This window comes from Lethenteron reissneri, chromosome 28, assembly GCF_015708825.2.
Source record: "Lethenteron reissneri isolate LAM-NWPU_2019-01 chromosome 28, ASM1570882v1, whole genome shotgun sequence".
Classification (NCBI taxonomy): Eukaryota; Metazoa; Chordata; class Hyperoartia; order Petromyzontiformes; family Petromyzontidae; genus Lethenteron; species Lethenteron reissneri.
The window spans coordinates 11,073,360-11,096,194 of record NC_083806.1 but is presented as its reverse complement, the minus strand read 5'-3'; the positions used below and the strand labels follow the sequence as shown (position 1 = coordinate 11,096,194).

Genomic DNA, 22,835 nt, shown 5'->3' with positions numbered 1-22,835 from the left:
GGAACTGCTGCTGCTGCTGCTTCTAGAGACGTTATTTGTTAAGGAACCGCCCACCATCTCGTGTTCACCACTTGCTTTCGAAATGCAGAGTTGTTATGTTTTTACTTAAAGATTTCGTGACTGCAGGAATTCATATTCTTGGGTCTTTCGGTAAAGCCACGTAGATAGCTTCAATTTTCTTTGGTTCAATTTTCTTTGAACCTATCTACGTGACTTTACCGAAAGACCCAAGATTATTGATGTGAAGCTTTCGTGACTAAAGGAATCCATACTCTTTTGTTCTTTCGGTAAAAGTCACGTAGGTAGAAAACATTATAGATCACGACCTTTCGATCGCCACACAAGACGAGTGCTTGTGTGGCGATCGAACCGTAGTGATCTATTATTTTTTCGACCTACGTGCCTTTCACCGAAAGAACCAAAGAGTACCCAAGATTATTGCGATTTTTTTTGCCCGAATTCGAACCCAAAGAGAACAACTGCCTCTTCTCGCGATGTTGCCGACGCAACGCTTTTCTTGTCGCGACGTTGCTAGCTCGACTCCCCGCACCGCCCTGCCTCCTCTGACCGCGATTTGAACTCCGTAACCTTGAGTAGCGGATCCCACGGATTCGGCACCCCCACCCCCTCCCTCCTCCACCTCTTCTCTCCAGGACTTTTGACGACGGCAGATTTCGCGTCGTCTCGAGTGGGCTCTCCCCTGGGCGTCTCGGTCCGCGTTGTCTGCGCCACGCGTGCGCGCCTCTCTAATGGGATTAGCACGAAGTTGTCAACACGAGTACCACCCGCCTGGGAGTTGAACTCGTCACCCTTGCGACTGCGTTGACGCGCGGCACCTCTGATCACTGCGTCTGACCCCCCCCCCCCCCCCCCACGAGATTACAACGCGATTACAACGATTTACAGCCAGGAGCAACGACGACCTATTTTCAACGTTGACTGATGTTTTTTTTCTTGTGTTTAACTCCTCCGTGTTTACAATAATATGCGAGGCTAGAACTCTGAGCATTATTTTAGTTGCACCCGTGCATTGGGTGTTAGGATTCTCTCTGAAAGGGGTGTGGATCGCGCAACTTGATGCTGCTCTAGATTTGAAGCTTTCGTGACTGCAAGGATTCAGATTCTTAGGTTTTTTCGGTAAAGTCACGTAGGTACTTTTATTAATTTAATTTAATATTAATTTAAATTTTTTACCGACGTGACTTTACCGAAAAAAACCTAAGAATTTGATGCTGCTCTGTTGATACGACGATTTCCGGACGCGTTAATCGCTCGGCTCGTTGCACGATAGACCGCGGGTGAATGTTTTTTTAATGAGCACATTTTTTTTGTTGAATAATTTTTCTAAAATCGTTTTACTTGTTTTATCTGTTTCATTCAGGGTCCACTTGTGGTCGCCTGGACCCCGATGCGTCGCATCAGGCTGCCGTGAACCCCCAACCATAATTGCCCCCCCCCCTCCCCTGTTTACAGCCCTCCCCAGGAGAAGTTCCCATTTCACTCGCCACTGATGTTAGCCGTGGCTGGAAATCGAGCTCGGATCACCCACCGTGTCCATCTCGCAGCGCTGCGCCCATCACTGAAGCTCTCTGCACGCGGCTACCTGATATTTAGGAACGAAACGGGAAGATTTCTCCACAAATCTGGCTGTCGCCTGATGATGCTGGTTGTAATTGCAGGCGAAACGTCGTACTCGAATTGTAAATGTTGCGGGTTTACTCTCCAACACACAACCGGTGCGCTGCACTAGTAACGAATTGGTCACGTTCTGTTTACGTGAAAAAACATTACCAATTGGCTGTGTCGGCTGGTGGCGGGTTTAGCGACACGTTTATATTTACGCGATCTGACCCCAAAATAACCGTCTATGATGAACGCAAGTCCTGCATTAAGAGACGAATATTGTGAACTCAACACGTTCCCTGTCAATAACAGTTGCCACCGTAATAGGGGGACGTATAGAAAGCGACGTTTCGGGTAACGACTCTTCTACATAGCACACTGTCTACTATTCAAACTTGATGATGTTGATGCCCCTATAGAGTTGTGTTTCCGTGTGCGTGCGTGTGTGCCTGCGTGGGGAGCGGTGGTGCAGCGGTTAGCGCGCTGCGCTACGAACCCGGCGACCCGAGTTCCATTCCCGATCACGGCCACCACCATCTGAACCGGTCCTGGGCCTCCCCTAGCTTGACTCAGCCTGAAACGAGTCCCTGGTGCGGTGTGTAGAAAAACATCGCCACTCGGGGATACAAAGGCGGCCGGGCGTGGTTCTAGCCACCACTAATAATCTCCAACAGCGCTTCCTCCAACAGTCATTTACAGGCTAACACGATAGGGGGGGGGGAGCTTTTGTTTGTCTTTGGAACCCGGCGTCGAGTTTAATAAACACGCAGCGCTGCATCTGTCGGCTACCGCGTGAACACCGCAGGGGGCGTGGGGAGGGGTGGCAGAGGGAAAGGAGCGGTGGTCGCTCTCCCAGCCGAGCTCCGCACACCCCCCCAGGTCTAGGAGGAGACACTTTTGGCAGCTCCGCGTGTGAAGGCGACACCGCGCAAAGAGCAGAACAACAAACTCGGCCGGTGCGAGGAAGAGCTGCTGAGAGAGAGAGCGAGAAGAGAGGAAGACCACGAGGCGAGCGAGCCAGCAGCTGCTGCTGCTGTGGTTTTGTGGTGGTGGTGGTGGCGGGCAGCCCCGAGACAGAATCTATATTTTTCCTGGAGAAATCCGATGAGCTGTGAAGCTCTTAACGCAACAAGAAAAAACGACTGGAGCGAAACATCACTAAAAATGAATACGTACAATAGATGACATATCTAAGTACAAATTGCAAAAGTATATTCTGAACCGCGGGGTGATCCTCCCCACTGCCGCCTACGTAGCTTGCTTGCAGTGAATTCATGCTGCTGAAATTACGCACTCCCAGAAGGCCGTGCGGCTGATGGGCTGTGTAAAAAAAAAACACTTAGAATTATAATGTCTGCGTGGAGAGACGGATTTGTGAAGAAGACATCCGCCTCCTCCTCCTCTACCGACGGCGTGGGAGGTTTGCCGTCGCTCTCCGGTGTGCTTGCGGCTTGTACCGCGCGTTAGTCAGCACCGTGTCCGACGTTTCGCTCCGTGGTGCTGGGAGCTCCTTCAGGATGCCTATTGTGGAGCAGCTCCATTTCAAATGAATAATAGCGTACAACTGCCGTTCATAGCCCCCCCGCGCGCACATCCAGACGTCGGGATTCCAAGTCTGGCCACACGTAACACGGCCACCGTTTGACTTGCTCCCAAAGAGGTACTGATTTTATCCACTCCCTGGAAGAACGATGGGCTGAGTCAAACCCCAGTCACCGCACAACCAGGAATTGAACTCGCAACCTACCCCGATTGCGAAGACGCTCGCTCTACCTTCTGAAGCAAGCACCTGGCCGGTTCTATCCAAACCCACGGGGCCACACTGGCAACGAAAATGTATGCAAAAGTTGAAAGGTGCACAAAGGGGGCCTGGGGGAGGTGACCTCTTGAAATGTCGCCGAGAGACGGAAAGACGAACCACGTGGACGAGGCAGCGAGCGCCAATGAGAGACATCACCTTGACCGAGTCACGGATGGGTGTTTTTCCATTGGGGGGTGGTTTGATGATCAGGGCTAGAATCTGCGTCGTCAAGACGCAGCTGACTGACGATGTAAATGTATGGACGACGGTGCTTCAGGGCCTTTATGGATACTGTTCTTCCATTTTACCTCCCTCTCTCTCCCTCTCTCCCCCTCTCTCTTTCTCTCTCAAAGTTTCATTGAAACCATCGAGGCAGCTTCGACCCATCACCCATCACCCATCGCCATCCTCCCCATCGTCGTCTAAGATCGCCAGGTACTAACTAATTTAATGTTTTTACCACCGGCCCCTTCCCCCGGTTTTTTCCCAGGATCATCTCTATTCATTTTTTTTATGGGTTAGCTTTCCACGGGAATTTCTGCAAGTCTTCTCGGGACGTTACGAGTCAGTTTTTGTCACTTCTGCGTTACCACGTCACTCAAAGGCAACGCATCCACCACGCGATTCGCCCCCCCCCACGCCCCCCGCCAGCACCGTGAGATATTCTTCCTCCCATGACTCGTCCCGGTGGTTGTTTTTGTTGGTTTGTTTGTCCGTCAGAGGTGGCAACGCCGGCTTGCTGCTCGGTGTAAACCAGGGGTGGGGAACCTTTTTTCTGCCAAGGGCCAATTGGATATGTATAACATCATTCGCGGGCCATACTAAATTATCAACTTAAAAATTAGCCCGTTATATTTGGTCAAACATTTAATTAACTCACCCCTAATGTGATGGCTGGAACTGCTTCTCTTTGGCGAGGCGTGTGATGTTAGCTGGTATTGATGATGTTGCTACTCGCAACTGCTTTTCCAGGTTAGCTCCTTGAGATGTATTGAATTTCGAGTCCCACCTGCGGTTGCCTTGGCAGGGCCACACCAAATGATTTCGCGGGGCCTCATACGGCCCGCGGGCCGGACGTTCCCCATCCCTGGTGAAGACCTGGGAAAGGGAGAAAAAAACTAAATGACCCGCCATCGAACCTGTTTATTTTCTTCCAAGTTCACATGACGTTTGTTTATCGATGTCTCGAGCCAGGCGCGCGGTGAGCATCGGGGGCAGCGGGCGCGTTTGGGGGCGGCGGGAGGGCTGGGAACCCGAGGGTCAGGGAAGACCCCGTCTCCGAAGATGGGACGGTCGCTCCCGTGGCTGGGAGAATCCACGGGCTCGAGGTGTCACCCACGGGCTCGAGGTGTCACCCACGGGCTCGAGGTGTCACCCACGGGCAGATGGGCCCCCCATGTGAGAGCGAGAGAGGGAATGAGCGCCACGGTTGGCGGAGTGTGGGAACGCGAGGCCCTCCTCCTCGCCGTTGTTCGTCAGCCTTCACACCTCCGCAGATTCCACTCGAGGCATAAACCAGCCGCGCAGGTTTTACTTCGAGACCGACTGCGTCCCAGGGTTTTCGCGGTTTCGCGGAGTTCAGCACTCCCGGCGTGGTTTCGTGTCGAGCGAGCGGCACAGCCACGAAACAAGGAGTCTGGAGTCGAAACGGCGAAATCTTCCCCCGCGTTAAACGCCCCTCGGGCTCCCCTCCGAGTAGTAACCTGCCCGAACATGCCAATGCAATGTCCCTGCCGAAAATGTATGTGTACGTACGTTAAACTTCTCGCGTACCGTAAGTAGTCAACCCGTGCTAATCGGGGGTGCGGGGGGGGGCAACAAACTAAACACAAAACGCAGTTGTGAAGAAATGAGTTTTCAATCTGGATTTAAAAGTGCATAGCTCCAGTGGCTTCCTAAGATTGGAAGAGCGCTCCAGACGGCCGCAGATTTAAACTGAACACCGTTCATGAATGCAATTGAGTGCTAGAGAAATCTTATTATTAATCTTCATATCAAGCACGCGTACCTCGCATTTTATTTCTCAGATTTATCCACCTCAGGAATGTAAGGAAGTTAAACCCCTGACATTGAAATGGTGATTGGGCCGAGGAATGTTCTGCCGGGTGCATTGTACCTTGTTCTTACAAGAACAAATCTTCCCGTCATGCAACGTGCCAGCAAAATTTTACGCTACTTTTAACATGCGTTTATTTAGTAGTCGCTCCTTTAATTTTAATTGAGGGGTTGTGCCTGTTACTCGATAGCTATTAATAGCGAACATATTCATGTCAACATGAAACGTAGTCAAAAGAAAGCATTTTTTTATTGTTTTAATTCTCATCAGGCCACAGTGTGTAAACAAGTGCAATCTCCAAACTCGAATAATCCACTCTCTCTCTCAAATAATCCACTCTCTCTCTCAAATAATCCACTCTCTCTCTCAAATTCTGGCCTCTTTATATTTCTGTGCTATGAAGAAGTGTCATTGCCCCCAAAACGTCACCTATTATATTATTTTCATTTTAAGACCGTAGTCTTATTGACAGAATGTGTAGCGTCGAGTTCATCTGCTGAACAGATGCCATTTTTTTATTTAAAGCTTTCGTGGCTGCAGGGATTCATATTCCTGGTTCTTTCGGTAAAGTCACGTAGAAGGGAAGATTTTTTCTTGTATATGTTTATTATTTTATTATTTCCCTTCTACGTGACTTTACCGAAAGAACCAAGAATAAGATGCCATTTTCTTAATTCATGGCTTGACCCCCCCCCCCGATCACCCCGATTGTAAACAAAAAAACACTTTTCAGGAGCCGTCTCACATTGGCACGATGACTAAAAATTCCTCCGTTTTATTTCATTCGTCAAAAAGCTGTGGGGGGGGAGGGGGGTGGCAACCCGAACCGTCTCGGCGACGCTTTTCCTGGATAAACCCGAGTGGCTAATTCATAAACCGAGGAGCGACTATTTCACAGGCCGCCTCCCTCGCCCCCCACCCTCCCCATGTTTCCAGCCACATCCCAGGTGTCGCCGACGCCTCTAGTTTACACCGGGCGAGAACCCCGACTGCTGTAAGAGGGACACGTCATTAGGTGATGACGATGATGATGATGCGGTGGTGCACAGAGCACAAACAAGCTTAACACCATCGTAAATCACACTGCGGCTTAACAACAAAATCACTGGCGACTTAACGCGCAGTAGACTTTCGTGACCATTATCATCCATCCAAATACAGTTTTTTGGGGTTAGATCACGTAAATTTAGATCGAGTAAATTTTAGATCACGTAAATTTACGTGATCTTAAATGAACGCGTAAATTTACTACTAAACGCACTCTTTGACACAAACCTAAACAACCTGTATTATTTATCACTGGCGATGCTTCAGGCAACACGCCTTCTTCACAGTGCACAGAGAGCTCAGAAGGGTAGAGTGGCCTCTCTTTGCGATGTGAAGAAGGGCCAATGCCTGAAACGTCACCTAGAAACCTTCTCTGTCCAAGGCCACAGTGTTATTGAAGAAATGAGTGGAGTTAAATTTTTTCTCTATACAAAATATAAAAGGGAAATGCACTGCGGGGCCTTCCTATCAAAGAGTGCGTTTAGTGTTCCTCGACAAAGGACAATAATTACCAACGGCGGCCTCCTGCCATGGGAATGTGGAGTTGTCAATCACAGGGCTCGGTGGTCAGTGATGGAGAGGACGATTTAACTTTCGCTCGACTCGCCGCGGCCGAAGAGGCAAGCTTCGGTCGCACCTCTGCCCGTCGCGTCTCCCACACCTCTGCCCCTCCGAACTCCCCGTGTGTTTAATGAACTTCCAGCGGGACCGTTAAACACGTGTGTGCAGGGAGCGTGGGAGTTTCCCTCGACGATCTTGCCAACAACGACCGCGGCGAGACCCACTTAATGCGCGTCAACCGAGCGGCGCTCCTGCGCTGCGGCGTTCGCACCTCGGCGCCTGGGCCATCGCGAGACGTGTCGGCCTCCCACCGGGAACCTCTGGTGGAGCTACACGGGAAGGTGGGAGGGTGCGATGGGGGGAGGAGGGGGGGGGGATGGTAGGAGGAGGAGGGGGGGTGGTGGCAGGGGGCTTGGTAAGGGGAGACAGGGGCGCGAGCAACGTTTGACTAAATTTTCTAAAAATGAAGAGTACATTGGCAGCGGTGCACACGTACAAAAAACAAAAGACGTTTCAGACAATGGCCTCTGATCGTGGCTCTTCACTTTGCAATGGAGGAGGGCCCCAGTGCCCAACACGTCACTGATTCTGTGTATTTTTGTACTCTTGAGGTGCAGTGTTATTGACAAATGTGTTGCGTTTTTGTTGTTTTACAGACAAGTCGCGCTCGGATACCAGAGGTCCAATGTGTCTCCCTGGGGAAAGTTAACATGGGGAAACATGTTTTTCTATTGGCATGCTGGTGGTGGAAACTCCACATTCTTACGCAAGAAAGCGATGTCTGCAGGACAACGGTTTCCATCCCACACAGTGGTTCTAGTTTTATAAACCCTGCAGAGTGGATGACGATCATTGACCAAGCCAGACTATGATAGACATTTGAGCTTTCATTTTATTTATTTTTCTATCTACGTGACTTTACCGAAAGAACCAAAGAGTATGGATTCCTGCGGTAACGAAAGCTTCAAATCAAGATTTAGCTTTCAACTTTGCAATTGCGATTTGAGTGCCTGTTTGCCCGTGGCGGTAGCTGCACTTGGGCTGTTTGTGGTTGTTCGGTGACAAAACTGGAAAATGCAGAAAGACTCCCCGAATATGAATCACGACTGCCTGCAAACTTCGTGCACATCGTCCTGGAAAATTCCGGCCGTAACCATTCGGAATGCTCGAAAATGTCTGCTACTGCGCGAAATGAACCTGTCGACATTACATCCTCGTGCACCGTTTGCCCCCAGCTCATCAGCGCCTCGCTGCGCGTTCCCTTAACGTGCTCACACGAGGGCTTTGTGCCGCTGTTTTTTATTTAACATTTTAATTTTGTTGACAGCCTCGACCGAGAAGCGTCGCTGCCGTCGTGCCGGACGATAACCGACCGCGTTCACGCAGCGTTAGCCGCGCGGCACCGAGGTTTAAGGAACTCCCTCCTCCTCCGCGTGCCGCCCGACACCCGGCGGGGAAGCTTCTCACAGCCAGGGCGGTAACATCGCCACGCGCGGTGCGAACGGTGCGACTTTGCGATAAGCACACGCGGCAGCTCGTCATCGCTCGTGGCATGCACGCCCCCTCCACCCCCCCCCGCCCCAACCACGCTCCTCCCCTGGACCCCAACGACAGCCGAGTTGAAGCGGCGGCGAGTGTCACGCTACCGAGCTGACACCTCTCGAGACGCCGGGTCAAAAGTCCCGGTCACGTCCGCCGGCGATCAAACGGGGTGCTCAAGTGCGGTGGAGTTGGCGGCCGGAGCGCGGTCACCGCCCATGACTGTACAAAGAAATCGCATTTAATCCAATTTGGTTTTCCACGTGAGCTGCCTTACTTGCGGGCCATGACAACTCGATAGTGCAATCGCGATGTAGAGAGCAACTGGTAATGACAACCGCATCCTAAGATGCTGCACAAAGCAAGTGAGGGAACAGCGTCACGGGGAAGAATCAACAGCTGCAAATATTCTGGACTCTGTATGGCCAAAGGTAAAGGTGCGGCCCTGCAATTGCTCGCTCACGGCGCCACTGGTAGAGCGGCCTCCACCCAATGGAGATCTCAAGGCTATTGTATATACTGCATTGGAACGCTCTTCCTTCCGATATTAGGAAGCCACTGGAGCTCTGCACTTTTAAATCATCATCGAGATTGAAAACTAATTTCTTTAAAACTGCTTTTTGTGTTTAGTTTGTTGTCCTTCCCACGCACCTCCGATTAGCACTACTCGCGACATACGGTGCAAAAGAAGTTCAACATGCATATATATACCATTGATATGAAGAGGTGTGATTGCCACGTGATGAACGCTGCAGGGCACATACAAGGCGCTGCTCCTTCGCGTTGATAAGAGTCTTTGGTACGGCTTAGGCAGAGCAAGCGTTACACCCACCCAGCGCGCCACCAATCCACGTGAATATTTGGTGTGTGACGATATGTGCCCCGCGGTTCGGAGTTGCTAGCCGCAGTTGCACACCGTCTACTGCAGGGACTTCAGAAGTAGTTCTTCGACGTCACCTTACGGTTGGGGGTGGGGAGGAGAGAGGAGGGGCGATTCTCTGACACGGCCGCTCGCCGCCAAGCTGCGGACGGAGAAATCCTGGTCTCGTGGGCGCGTTGCCGACAGCGCGTTCGGAACGTAGCTTGGTTGGGAATAAACGGAAAACCGGCCGCGGCCCACTACGACGCGGAGGAGCGGGAGAGGAAGGCGAGCAGGCAGCGGCGCATGTCACGCAGCTCCTGCACCGGGGGGTGGTCCTCGCCAAAGTGGAGGCTGAGCAGGGCGGCCGCTCTCTCTTCCACCTCCAACGCCTCCCGCACCTGGCGCCTGGACGACAGCAGCACACGAGCACCGTCGTGGGTGAGGCGGGTAACGAACGGTTCGGAGGGGGGGGGGAGGGGGGGCGCGGGGGGACCCATAACACCTGGGTCTGTCCCGTGACCTCTCGTCAGCGAAACGTCGACACTTCACGTGGCCTCAACATGCACCGTGTCTGGCACAAGCGCCGTGGTGACGTCAGCGCCACTTAGTGGCGAATAGCGGCTGTTGTTGTTTGTGTGCGTGTGTGTACACGTGCGTACACGTTGTGTGCTGCGAGTTACCCGTTGAAGAGGAGCTGCGTGAGCTTGAAGAGCTCGTAAGCCGTCTCGGGGCTGCCGGGCCCAAACCGCGCCTCCACGGACACCAAGCTGCTGCGGAGGTGACGAGCCGCATCCTCCCACCGCCCTGCAGCCACCAGCGCAGACGCGCGCATTAGCACGGGGTAGCCGGCCACATCACGGTGTGGCCGGCTACCCCGTGCGGGCTCGGCGGCATGGAGGTTCCTGGCACACCATGAGTTCGTCACACCGCGGGCTCTATCACAAAACAAGGCCGGCCACACCATGGGTTGACACACCGGCGGACCAGCTGCACCATGGGGTTGGGCCCACTCCATGTGGCCGGCCACAACACGAGGTTTGGACACTCCGTGAGAAACTGGGGGGTATAAGAAACCGGTCACATAAGAAGGTTCGGCCACCTGGCGAGGGTGGGAACACCACGGCGTAGGGCGTGGTGGCAAAGGGGATCCATCGCTTTGGAGGCGAGCGTTGGTGGATCACGTGCAGATTTGCAAACGTGGGCTCCATGGTTGACCAAGAAATGGCGTACAGCAAGTGGGTTGGTGATTGCATTTGTCGTGACCTTTTGAGTCTTGTTCACCTTGCTACGAATATTCAGTTTCCTCTGCGGTCTACAAAGCTCTGCGGTCTAAAAAGCTAAACGCTCATCATTAAAGTGCGATTGGTCAAACATCCCCAAGCAGGGCCCCCATAGCATTGCTGGGTGCTGCTGGTGTCTGATGCCTGGCCAGCCGATGCTGCTTGTTTCCTTCATCTGGGAGGAAAAAGCGGTACCCAGAATTCAACAAAGCGGTACAACCCGCACCTCGGATTAGCCCGGTTGGCTACATAGAGTGAGGAAGAAATTCAACATACTCACGATTTAACTTTTTTTATTTTATCAGGCAAGGCCCACTGAGCTATATAGGTCTTTTTTAGAAGTGGCCTGGCAACAAATTATAACTCAACTAAGTGGCTTATCACGTGGACATTTTATAGACAGCCAAAAACTCTAAACGCACGTTTCTAAATGTGGAGGGGAAAAACCAGAGGATCCGGAGAAAAGTCCACGTCACTACAAATATACGCAGGTGTCAGGGTCAGGATGGAACCCACGACCTCCTGTATACCACGCGAGGTAGTCAACATCTCGCCACCGTGGCGCCCGCACTCATACATCACGGGACGGTGCACGACACCGCCGCACAAACGCACGCGGCGGAGACGCAGCCCGGTTGCTACGGTTACCTTGTGCGGCGAGCACCTGCGCGAGGCAGTCCGAGGCCTCGCCCAGAGTGGCGTGGAGAGGGTTCAGCAGGCCACGGCCGCGGCGCAGACACTCGCCCAGCACCTCGGACGCGACCTCTGACCGCACGGGAGGAAAGGTGCGCACGGTGGTGGGGGGTGGGAGGAGGGCGGCACCGATAACCGAGTCACCTGACCGTCTTCCGCCGCTCCGTAAGCGTCGCCGACGGGAAACGAAGCTACGTCGGCAGCCTCTGGTCTGGGCCGAGTTTGCCGGTGCTATGCGCACCGCTTTTCAGTATCTAATAACAGGTCAGCTCGCACACTGTTGAATTTTTTAACTTCTGGGGTGTGATTTGAACTCCCATCCCCCCATCCCCCCAGTATTTTCAACATTTTTTGGGTCCCCAGAAAACCCATTGTGTGTACAGGTTTGTGTGTGCGTGCAGAGGTGTCTGTGTGTGCTAACAGGTGTGTACAGGTGTGTGTGTGGGCTTACAGTTGTGTACAGGTAAGAATATACGTACAGATGTGCATACAGGTGTGCATGGCATACAGATGTCTACATAGGTGTATCTAAGTGTGTGTGTACAGGTGTGAGTACAGGTGTGTGTATGCTGGTGAGCATGTTTTTACAAGTGTTTGTACTGGTGAGGGTGTTTGTAGAGGTGCGAATGTTTGCACAGGTGTGTAGAGGTGTGAGTATACAGGTGAGCGTGTACACGTGTATGTGTACAGGTATGTGCGTGTACAGGTGAGTGCGTGGGGAGTGGTGGCAAAATGTCTAGGGCACTGCGTTTCAAACCCGGCGACGCGATATTGATTCCCGCTCACAGCTCGCATTTGCGACGAATATTAGAACTGAATCAGAATATTTGTTTATACTGGAGGAATCCGATGAGCTATCAAGCTCTTTTTGCACAGATGTCCAGCAATGTGTTAATAGGCTGTAACTGATCCCGTGACTCCCCTAGGTCGACTCATCCTTAAATTAGTACCCGGAAAGTTACCGGGGAGGTAATGGAGGTCTTTGTCGTGTTGGCCACGCACACCAGATTGTGCCGTGCGCGGACTCTTAATAGGCGTTCCCCAACAGCACTTGCCGCCCGACAGTCTGGCAAGGGCTATCTGGGGGATATTTTCCTTCAGTGCGTTGCACGGTGAGCGCGCGGCGGGGGGGAGGGGGGAGGGGGGGACCTCACCGGGTTTCCCGTGCTCCTCGAACGCGCTCCGAGCGCGAGCGACCAGTGCACGCAGCTCCGCGTGCGACGCCAGGAGTGGCGCGCGCGGGAAGCGAAGCCTGCAGCGCACGGACGAGCACTCCATCTCCTCCACGAGCGTGCTCTCACCCCCGCGCTGTTGGCAGCAGATGTGTGTCATGAGCCGTGTTAGTGAGCTGTGTTAGTGAGATGTGTTGTAAGCTGATCTTGGGCCTCCCCTTGGCCGACTCAGCCTCAAATTAGCACCTGGTGCGGTGTGTAAACATCGCCTACTAGGGAGACAAAGGCGGCCAGGCGTGGTGCTGGCCACCCACCCACTTCGTGTGCCGTGCCGACCTTCATAGTTGCTGCTCGCTAAGAGCACTTGCCCCAACAGTCTATAAAGGCCACACGGGGGCAGCTTTGTCTTTTGTTTGTCTTTGTAACCCGCCATCGAGTTTAATAAACACGCCACGTTGCATCTGTCGGCTGCTGTGCTGCAGACACGGCGGGGGGCGGAGGGAAAGGAGCGATGGCCGCTCTCCCAGTCGAGCACCGCTCACCCCAGAGGCGACACTTTTGACAGCTCCACGTGTGAACGGGCGCGGTGCTGGCCACCCACCCCCCGGCCTTCATCGGGCGCTGCTCGCGAACGGCACTTGCCCCAACAGTCCGTTCAAGCAATACGGGGGTGGGGGGTGGGATCTTTGTCTTTGCGTGCGCGCGCGCGTGTGTACCCTGAGCGCGATATCTGTGAGCCGACCTTCAGGAAGGAGCCGCAGCTCTCGCAGAGGAACGCGTCGTGGGGGGGCGGCCCCCCCCTCTCCTCCTCCTCCGCGCACGCCGCACACGCGCACTCGAAGCGGTACTGCGAGCGCAGCAGCCGCCGCCGCTCCGGCCCCTCCATCCGCTCCGCCTGCGGCCCTGGTACACGAACACGCATACTCCCTTAACCTAAGTTCCTCTTCCCCTACTTTTCCCTTCCCACATGAAAGTACACGCACACACGTCGCGCTCGGTCCCCACTCGGTGGGGCAGTGAGTCCAATCTCCTCCCTCCTCGACGGTATTTAGGTCTCTGGGATTTCTTTACCCCCCCCCTCCCCCGCCCTACGTCGCGGTTCGTGCTCTGTATCGGGTTCCTAATAAAAGAAGAAAAAAAATCGGTTCGGATGGAACGCTTCCTGCTGCTGCGAATGTGCAGCGCCGGGACGGTGATGCTGGCCGCTGATTGTCGCGAGCATGGCTAAATCCCCGACCCGGAATAATCCGCCCCGCAGGCGACAACTCCATAGCTGTCAATCCGTACGGTTCACCCCGTATTCTTGTACAGGGAAATTGAGTTTTCAGGTTCACACAGCGTACAGCCGTTTCAATATGGACAACATTTTTTCAATATTTGTTTGTGTTTCTCCCTTGTGATGCGACTTTGTAGGATGAACGTTGAGATGTATAAGGGGCACGGGATGACCAATAAAGTCTGAATTGGTCGGTAGTAAGGTAGGGCACTGATAAGGAGTTGACAGGTACGCAACTCCCTGGGTCGAGCGTACGAGCACATGGCTCGCGCGACCACCACCGTGCCCACCCCTCGCCCAGCCCGCCCCCCCGCCCGCCCAGCCCGCCCCCGTGTGCGCCCACCATAGCAGTGGAGCAGCTGCTCGCCGACGAGGATCGGCGCGGCGGCCCGCACGGTGAGGACGGCACCACGGAACGCGAGGCTCACGTTGGGGCGGCACGCGTGGTTGAGCAGGCTCGCCACGGGGAACAGCGCCACCGCCACACGCCGATGCTCGCTGCTCTCCACCGCCGCCGCCGCCGAGGGGGAGCGGGGCGCGAGGCAAGCTGCACGGGAAAGGTGGCGCGGGGTGGTTATGTAGCAGTGGCGAGCGCCCAACAGGCATACGCCGCACATCACATACGCTTCACATGCAACACACGAAACACGTATCGGTTTAACGCGTAAGCTTTCGCGACCAATATTATTCATGATCAACGTTTTTGGGTTTAGATCGCGTTATTTACAAATGTGTCGTAACCCTCCATCACCCGACACGTATGTGGAACTTATTTCGCGCCGTACATAGCCAACCGTGCTAATCGCAGGTGCGGAAGATATAATGATACAATGCTCACCGGTCCGAGTCACATCTCACTCCAGTTCAGTATTGGCCAGGAGATTGTGGAGGACGGTGTGGGGGTGATGAGACCACATCGTGAGCCGCGCCCGCGTTTCACTCGCTCTTACATTCATTTCTACTCTCCGCTACGTCACCGTTGTGAAATTTGAACAAATCGGCCCCATGGGCCACGAGGGTGCGTGGCATTCCACTCATCCCGTTCTATCTCCATGCACTGTTAAAGCGCGAATTTTGATTGAAATCAAAGCGTCACGCAAAATTTTTGTTTCTTGTCAGCATGGATACACGTGCAGTGGTCAAACAGCAAAGACGATCAACAGGGACACACAACACGTGTCATTGCGCGGTGACAAGGCGCACGAACGACATCACCTGCGCCGCTGCTCAGCGTGGTCACGGCGTACGCGTTGCACCACAGCTGCAGCAGGTGGCGCAGCAGCAGCGTCCCCACCAGCAGCAGCTCGCCCTGGAGCTCGGCGGGCGCGACCCCGTGACCCCCGGCTCCTGTCGCCCCCTCATCCTCTCGCCCGGCGCCACTCCGCCCCGACTCCGATGATGGTGCCGTACCGCCCGGCGCTCCGCTCAGAAAGGAGAAGCCCAGCTCGTGGAGGTGCCTGCTCACGACGATCGCACGGACTTTAAACCGGAGCGGGAGGAGTGGGCGGGAATTTACAGAGCCGCCCATTCTGGTTGTACGCACTCACCCCTACGTACGTATGTCCGTCACACCACTGTGTGCCGTCGTTCACACTACCACCGCCCCCCCTCCCCTCCAAAGAGGTGGTGGTGTTGCCCCCCTGACCCCCCGCCCCCCACCCCGTACCTGCACACGGCAGCCGCGGCCCAGGCAAGGGGCAGGATGTGCGCGGTGTCGCGCGCATCCGCGTGAGTCACCAGGTGGTAGATGGCTCGGTAGTCGCTGCGATAAACCGCGTCCTCCCCACACCCGGCGATCTTCACCGCGGACGCAGCCGCCGATACCGTCGGAGTTTTATCCACACGCGGTGTTTCGGCGGCAGCCGATCCCGGCGCCGGCGTTCCAGCTGCGTCCGTGGGCAGCGTTACGGGGAGGTCACGGACGGACAAGTAGATTCAAATCCGTATTACATGAGACAATAGCGAGGACAGACAACGGCAAATGAATCTAAAACACGGGATTATGCAAAGTGTGTGCCCATTAGCTCCCCGTTGTGTTTTCGTGTTCGTGCCGCGGGTTGTTCGGTGTCATGTCCAACGTTTTTGCCCCCCGTGCTGGGAGCTTCTTCAGGATTTGAATTCCTACAGCAGCTCCCGGCAGGTGGACCGAAACGTCGGACATTACACCGAACAACACACGGATACCACCCGATAACATGTCAGAGTTACGCGGCACGACAGAGAAAACTGACGCAGTGGTATTTGCAAACGGAGTTGCAGCTGGGCTCATTTGCAGTCGCACCTCTAGAGCATTGTTCTTCACTAATTTTCAGAAGGGGGCCGCACTAAAGGCCACCAGGGCCGTCAGTGGCTCGCGGGGTCTTGCAACGAAGACCGCTGCTCGAGAGGGAGCCGGCTTCCGCACGGTCCGTACCTATCTCCGCTTCACTGCCGGCGCCACTGGGCGCGTCGCGCAGGAAGTCGGCGCACGTCCGCGCGATCTCCTCGTCGCCCCCGCTGGCGTCTCCGCTCACGGCGGCCGCGACGTCACGCGGCCCGGCGATGAGCAGAGTCCTGAGGCTCGCCTGTACGAAGGGGCCCAGGCCCTGCAGGAGGCCACGGCGCGCCAGGGCGCACTCCACGCTGCCGTGATGGCGGCTCCGCACCGCCGCGTCCCGGCACGGCTCCCCGCAGAACCTGAAAGAGACCAAGAGTGGCGCTCAATGGGCATTGAGATTCCAGTGGAGGTCAACAGGTTCTGCTTTAATCATGACGATAATTACTTGAATCGTCATCAGCAGCAGCCACGATCAAACTACTTTGGGACGGAGGCCTCCCCGTGCCTTGGGGGTCATGGGCATTACCTGAATATGCTTCACCACACTGGTCAGCTGGAGTTGGTGGTGGGAAGCAGGCGCTGTGAGCATAGAAGTACACTCCAATATTTTATTTTTCTGCACTGCCTCCTGCTGATAACGTCGCCCTATAACATAGCCTTCATCACGGTCTAAACGAACGCCCGTCTACTCATGCCCAGGTCATTCTCGAGTGGCAGGAACATTGATGATTGGCTGATAGCACCGGTGACACGGACGCCGGTAAGAGTCAGGGGGGTGTTTTTGTATCCGGGCATCATTAAGAGGCGATGGTCTTGGCTCACCGTGCGTAGCTGCAGCGCTGGCACGGCACCGGCAGCACCGGCTCGGCCTCGCGCAGGCAGCGGTGGCAGCAGCGCTCCTCGGGGGGCAGGGCCCCCTCACGCTCCGCGTTGGCGTCGGGGGCGACGGCGCTGGCGAACGCCGGCTCCACGAGGAGCGACTCCCCCGGGTGGAGGTCGCGCGCCGCCACCAAATGCCTCCCCGAGCGCTCGCTCCAACGCAACTGGAAGCAAAGGGCAGCGTCGCGAAAGGTCACAGGTTTCCTTCACAACTCACCCTTCCATTCAATTAATTTCTTAGGCGTCAATGCTATAACGATTTGGTTATGCACCAAATGATTGCTTTTAAACACGGGGAAAACTGCATCATAACTCAGAGAACACGGTAATCACATGGCAATCAAACTGAGCATTTTTAATCTCCGCTCTTGGACACGACGAATTAGACTTCTCCGCGTGTCCCCCCTTGTGTCTCAGCTGCATGCCGCTTTCATCCTCGTACCTCCACAGACACTCGCTCCCCCGCGCCTCCTCCGTTCTCCGCGAGCGTCTCGTCACGCCCGCTACCCCCGGCGCCCGAGACGTCCGGATTGCCCACGGCGGCGGCGGCGGCAGCAGTGGGATTGTCGCCTGGGTTTTGCCGCGCGCGCTCCAGCGCGGCTAGAGCGTCCCCGCGACGAGACAGCAGCTTGTGGGAGAGGCGCGCGGGGTAGCCGTTCGCCAGCGCGCGGCCGATGTCGTCCAGACAGGCCTGGCCATTCCCCCATAACGGGGTGGGAGGAATTTCGTGAGTGAGGCCGCGGCGTGCGACCCACGTTACAACTGCCAAAGTAAAATGTGATACGGTGAAGCCGCCCCAATGCCCCCTTTCTGCGGCGTCCGTAGGGTCTAATGAGGGCGGGTGAGAGTGACGGCCGCCACGGGGGCAGTGGCGTCGGAAGTGAAGAAAATTTCGGGCCACTGGGGCACGATCGTTTCCTTCACCGATATCTCCTGGCAGTGTCTCTCCACTGCCCTCAGCCCGTCGCTGCATACTTCGACTGAGACAGCTTCCATCCTGTCCAATGTCTAATGCATGAAATCAAGCACTAGCCCTGCCTTTACCAAACTATCCAATCAGGCACTATTGCTGCTATAAGGAAACCAGTCAAATCAGACACCACTTTTGCCGGACTCACAAATACACTATCCATACACCTGGCCTTAGACCCATTCGCCTTAATGGCACTGGACCACTACACCTTAGCCCTGCTCCTCTCTACTAAGAGGAGCCAGATGCTCACCAGCATCCATCATCGAGCCCTAACACCCCAGTCCTCAGACCCTTCTACTGGCTCCCAATACAAGCCCGGATCGACTACAAGACCGCATTCACTGTCCTCAAAATCCTCCATTGCCTCGGCCATTTTCATCGTGCTTGACTCCCCTCCACGTGCGCTCCACTCCAGCAACTCGTGCCGCGTGTCAAAAACCTCCGAACCTTTAAACGGGAGGTCACTCTCCTGGGCGTCTCCGCGTGTGTCTGCACTTCTCAAACCCTTCCTCTGTTCAAGTTGGTGCTCGCTGCACCGCTGGGTGAATTGTGCGGTTACGGTGAACTGTGCGGTTATGGTGAACTGTGTGATTATGGTGAACTGTGTGGTTATGGTGAACTGTGTGGTTAATCGTGGGCATGAGTGTGTGAGAGCAGTGCACCTGGTGATGCTGCATGTGAAAGAGGGCGGCCGATCGGTTGGCGAACGCCAGGGCCTGCTCCTCGCTGCCCGGGGTCGCCAGGCAGATGCTCTGCGGTGGCGCAAGATTGGTACGAGGAGGCACGAAACAGAAACGGCGATCAAATCAGAATCAGATTTTATTTATACTGGAGGAATCCGATGAGCTATACAGCTCTTTTTCTCAGATGTCCAGTAGGGGCAGGTCAGAACGTTACAACAACATATAATACAAAAAAAACTCAATAGAAGTGCAAAGTATTGGAAACGTAAGCAAATCACTCAAAGAATATACAAGATTAAACTTATTTTTCAGAAGTGACCTGGCCACAAATGACAGCTCAACGAAGTGGCCCATGATGTGAAAACGCAAAGCATTCACGAGAGGTCCAGCAGCCAAATTCCTGAAAAAGCTTCCAGCACGTGGAGCGAATCGTCGGACATCATGCCAACAAACTATGCGCGGTACAGCCCAGAAAAACATCATAAAGCAATACAGCACAAACCCAAAAACACACGCAGTGGCTTTTAACATTGGTTGGAAATCGTGAATAAACGGCGCAGTCGCCAACGGTCTCTGTGCCCAGAGAGACGTGGAGCATGGGACCCCTCTGGGTGCCCGAGTGGTTACCCTGGAGTAGCAGGCCGCAGCTCGGCCGTTCTGCTCCTGCTGGAAGAAGCGGTTTCCTTCCTGGCGGTGGCGCAGGGCGCCCGCGGGGTCCTTGGCGGCGGCGAGCGGCGCGCACGTGCGACGCAGCAGCGCCTCGTCCTGCTCGCTGTTGGCGTCACGCGGCACGGAGAATGACGGGGGTCACAGCGACGCACGCAACACGCGCAGCACCCGCGCCGTGTCCTGTCTGTACGTGCAGGCAACTCTCGATTGGAGCCTGGACGATTGACTGAAAATGACAATCCATTACTTTTTTCCTGATCAATTACTGGGTGGCCCAGGCAATTTATCAGGAAAAAAGTAATGGAAAACCGTTCATCAATTACTGGGTGGCCCAAGTAATTTATCAACGGTTTTCCTGTTACCTGATTAGTCAAGTAATCAAAATGCTAGTTGGTCGATAATACTCGGTGTTTATTCCCTGGTATGCATGGATATTCTCTGCCTATTCAGGTGTCCTCCCACATGTCAAACTCTCATGAATGGAAATGGCCTAACAACCCTCCTGAAAGTGTTGAGATTCAGTTAATGGACAAATAACATCACTGTTATTTATTGGGAGTGCATTGTTGTTCCACTCTCATTTTAAATGGATTTAATATTTTATTAAAATTTTCATGACTCAAACATGTTTTCCTTGCATTAACCTCGAACGGTAGTTTACGTTCGGTTTTGCACGGGGTATATTTTCCGTTTACGCTTGGCAGCAGCTTAAAGTTTGGGTGCCACGCAAGTCAACCGTTATTGCAAGGGCCTCTCGCACCGACAGAAGTGACGGAGGAGTGTGGCCAGCAAAAGGTATTTGATGGTCCTGTTTGGCCCTCAGTAAGGGCAAAGGTCCCCACCCCTGCGGTACAGGACACGCACTACCCACTTCACGTCGACTGCCACGGCCGGCTACGTACGGTGCGAAAGAAGTCAAACGTACACACAGCACGCGCAACGCCCCTGTCAAGTCACGCACGAGCTTTGCACACTCGGCAAACCTCCAACACACCTACGTACTCATGCACACAGTTGACATCTTCCACACGAGGCGACAGCACACACGTCGTGCCACGCTCCTCCCATCACATCCTCACTTGCACGCTCTGTCTCACATCTTGGAGGTGGCCGGGTGGCTCAAGAGGTCAGAGGGCGCCGAGTCTGGTACCGCTGAGATTCACGGTTCGAATCCAGTTTAATGGCAGCAGGTGAATCCGTGTTTTAAACTGGCTTCCCAAGCGCAGTAAAGTTGATGGTCTCAGCCCGGCTCACCAATGTTTGCACACGATAACAAGTAAACCCGTAAAAACAAAGTTTTTCACTATAAATCCTTTATATGCGTGGCGGATAGAGTCCTCTCGTCCTCTGGCTTGAGATGGCTGCCACCTATGGGTCAGATAATTGCATTGCACCATTAAGCAATTGGTAATTAAATATAATATTCTTGTCCTAAAAAGTGTAAAATTTTGTAAAAAAATGTTCACGAAAATTAATTGTCACGCACAACGAGTCTGTGTGGAAAATGTCAGCTCGATTGGATCACGGGAAGTGGGTTAAAAAACGACCAAAATATTTGCACGGTCGTAAGCGCGCAAGCAAGCACGCAAGCACGCAAGCAAGCAAGCGAACTTAATAAAAAGGATTAAAAAACCCATGACTTAACAGTTGGTTTTACACTTAATTTGGCTAAACCATCCTGTGCATTAGCGAGTTCTGGCAGGGTTGTGAGAAAGGTCACTTAAAAGTAATCTCAGTAGAAGCTCCGTGCCATCAGCTGGGTCGCTAACGAGGCTTGTCACTGCTCCCAGAGGTCTTGTTTGTGCCTCCTGACGTGCAGGCAGCACTTGGAGAAACACGCGCCCCTTCACACGATCACTGGAGTGGAGTGGAGACTCCATGTGATCAGGTGCGAACTGACAGACAGAAAAACCACACCGGGATGAGTCTCATTTGCAAGTGAGCGAGTGACCTGGGCCATTCGTGTGCCGGTAAGGAAGGCGATGATTTTAATGTAGCCCCAAAACTCAGGGACGCTGATGCCAGCTCTGGCCCACTTGAGCTATGTAGCTCTTTTTCAGAAGCGACCTGGCGACAAATGATAGCCCAACGAAGTGGCTTATCGTGTGGAAATGCATAGCAGCCAAATACTTAATAAACGCGTGATGTTTAATTCTAAATGTGGAGGGAAAAGTGGAGAAAACGCCACGCGACCAAGGACACGCAGGCTCCAAATATACAGCGGCAGGCGTCATGGTCGTGGTCGAACCCACACAACCCTCCCGTGTGTGCCAGGCGATGTAGTTAACGTGACACCCGTAAGACTGACGGCGCGGGCTGACAGAGCGACAGCCAGCCACGGCACCGCTTGCCTTCACATCGTACAACTACCGCCATTCGCCACTAGGTGGCGTAGACGTCACCACGACGCTTGTGCCAAGCCATGTGCACCTTGAGTTCCACGTGAAATGTCACATCGTACACACACCCCGACACAATCACTCCAGTGGCGGAAATTCCACATTCTCACGGCGGAATGCGGGCTTGTTGAAAGGGATGAGGAGGGGGGGGGGAGAATCAGACACAAGCAATGGAGAGAATAAAGAGTGACCATTATTTTACAAATACACCACACTGGCCCCCCAGTCGTGGGAATATGGAATTGCCACGAGGGTAGGTGGGGGGGGAGTCACTTGAACAAGGGGTTTCATCATCTCAAAGGGTCCGGGCCCCACCTCCACTGCGACCAGCACCGGCGGACGAGCTTCGAGAGCGACGGATCACCACGCTCCGTCTCATCCCTATCCCGCTCCCCCCTCTCATCCCCTCGGCTCCCACGACCGCCCGGCTCCCTCTCCTCGCGCCCCGCGTCTATCCGCTCCCTGCTCCCCTTCTCGTCAACTCGCTCCGAGCCCCGAGCCTCGAGCGCGGCGCTCAGAGCCCTCGGCAGCAGCGGAGAAGACATGCGGCCGGGGATGGTTGGGGGTACACGCCGTGAACGCACTGTACGTACAATGCGCGCACGTGCTTATAGGGCCCCGCGCGCGCGCGCTAGCCCCGCCCACCCGCTAGCCCCGCCCACCCGCTAGCCCCGCTAGCCCCGCCCACCCGTTAGCCCCGCACACCCGCTAGCCCCACCCACCCTCTAGCCCCGCCCACCCGCTAACCCCGCCCACCCGCTAGCCCCGCACACCCGCTAGCCCCGCCCACCCGCTAGCCCCGCCCACCCGCTAGCCCCGCCCACTCGCTAACCCCGCCCACCCGCTAGCCTCGCCCACCCGCTAGCCCCGCCCACTCGCTAGCCCCGCCCACTCGCTAACCCGCCCACCCGCTAGCCCCGCCCACTCGCTAACCCCGCTCACCCGCTAGCCCCGCCCACCCGCTAGCCCCGCCCGCTTTAAACTATGACGTCACATCAAAATGCG

At 54.7% G+C, this 22,835-nt stretch overlaps 1 protein-coding gene across 1 annotated transcript; it reads right to left on the bottom strand.

Moving 5' to 3' along the window:
- Window positions 1–5,710: 5,710 nt before the first annotated feature.
- SMYD4 (SET and MYND domain containing 4) lies at window positions 5,711–22,389 on the bottom strand. Its single transcript, XM_061562108.1, has 14 exons — window positions 22,146–22,389; window positions 19,390–19,534; window positions 18,742–18,831; window positions 17,549–17,797; window positions 17,050–17,270; window positions 16,324–16,586; window positions 15,577–15,796; window positions 15,126–15,367; window positions 14,254–14,457; window positions 13,377–13,537; window positions 12,617–12,770; window positions 11,418–11,534; window positions 10,170–10,293; window positions 5,711–9,894 (listed from the first exon to the last, which is right to left on the bottom strand). The coding sequence occupies exons 1-14, from the start codon at window positions 22,373–22,375 to the stop codon at window positions 9,747–9,749; spliced, it is 2,568 nt and encodes an 855-aa protein (XP_061418092.1). The 5' UTR covers window positions 22,376–22,389; the 3' UTR covers window positions 5,711–9,746.
- Between the last annotated feature and the right edge of the window lie 446 nt (window positions 22,390–22,835).

Bases quoted from the DNA above. Each gene is read 5' to 3' on its own strand.
- SMYD4 (XM_061562108.1), bottom strand. From the start codon at position 22,375: ATGTCTTCTCCGCTGCTGCCGAGGGCTCTGAGCGCCGCGCTCGAGGCT. The intron at 14,458-15,125 runs GTGATGTCGTTC...TTTCCCGTGCAG, and splicing joins CACGCTGAGCAGCGGCGCAG to CTTGCCTCGCGCCCCGCTCC. The intron at 11,535-12,616 runs GTGAGGTCCCCC...CCGTGCGGTCAG, and splicing joins CGAGGAGCACGGGAAACCCG to AGGTCGCGTCCGAGGTGCTG.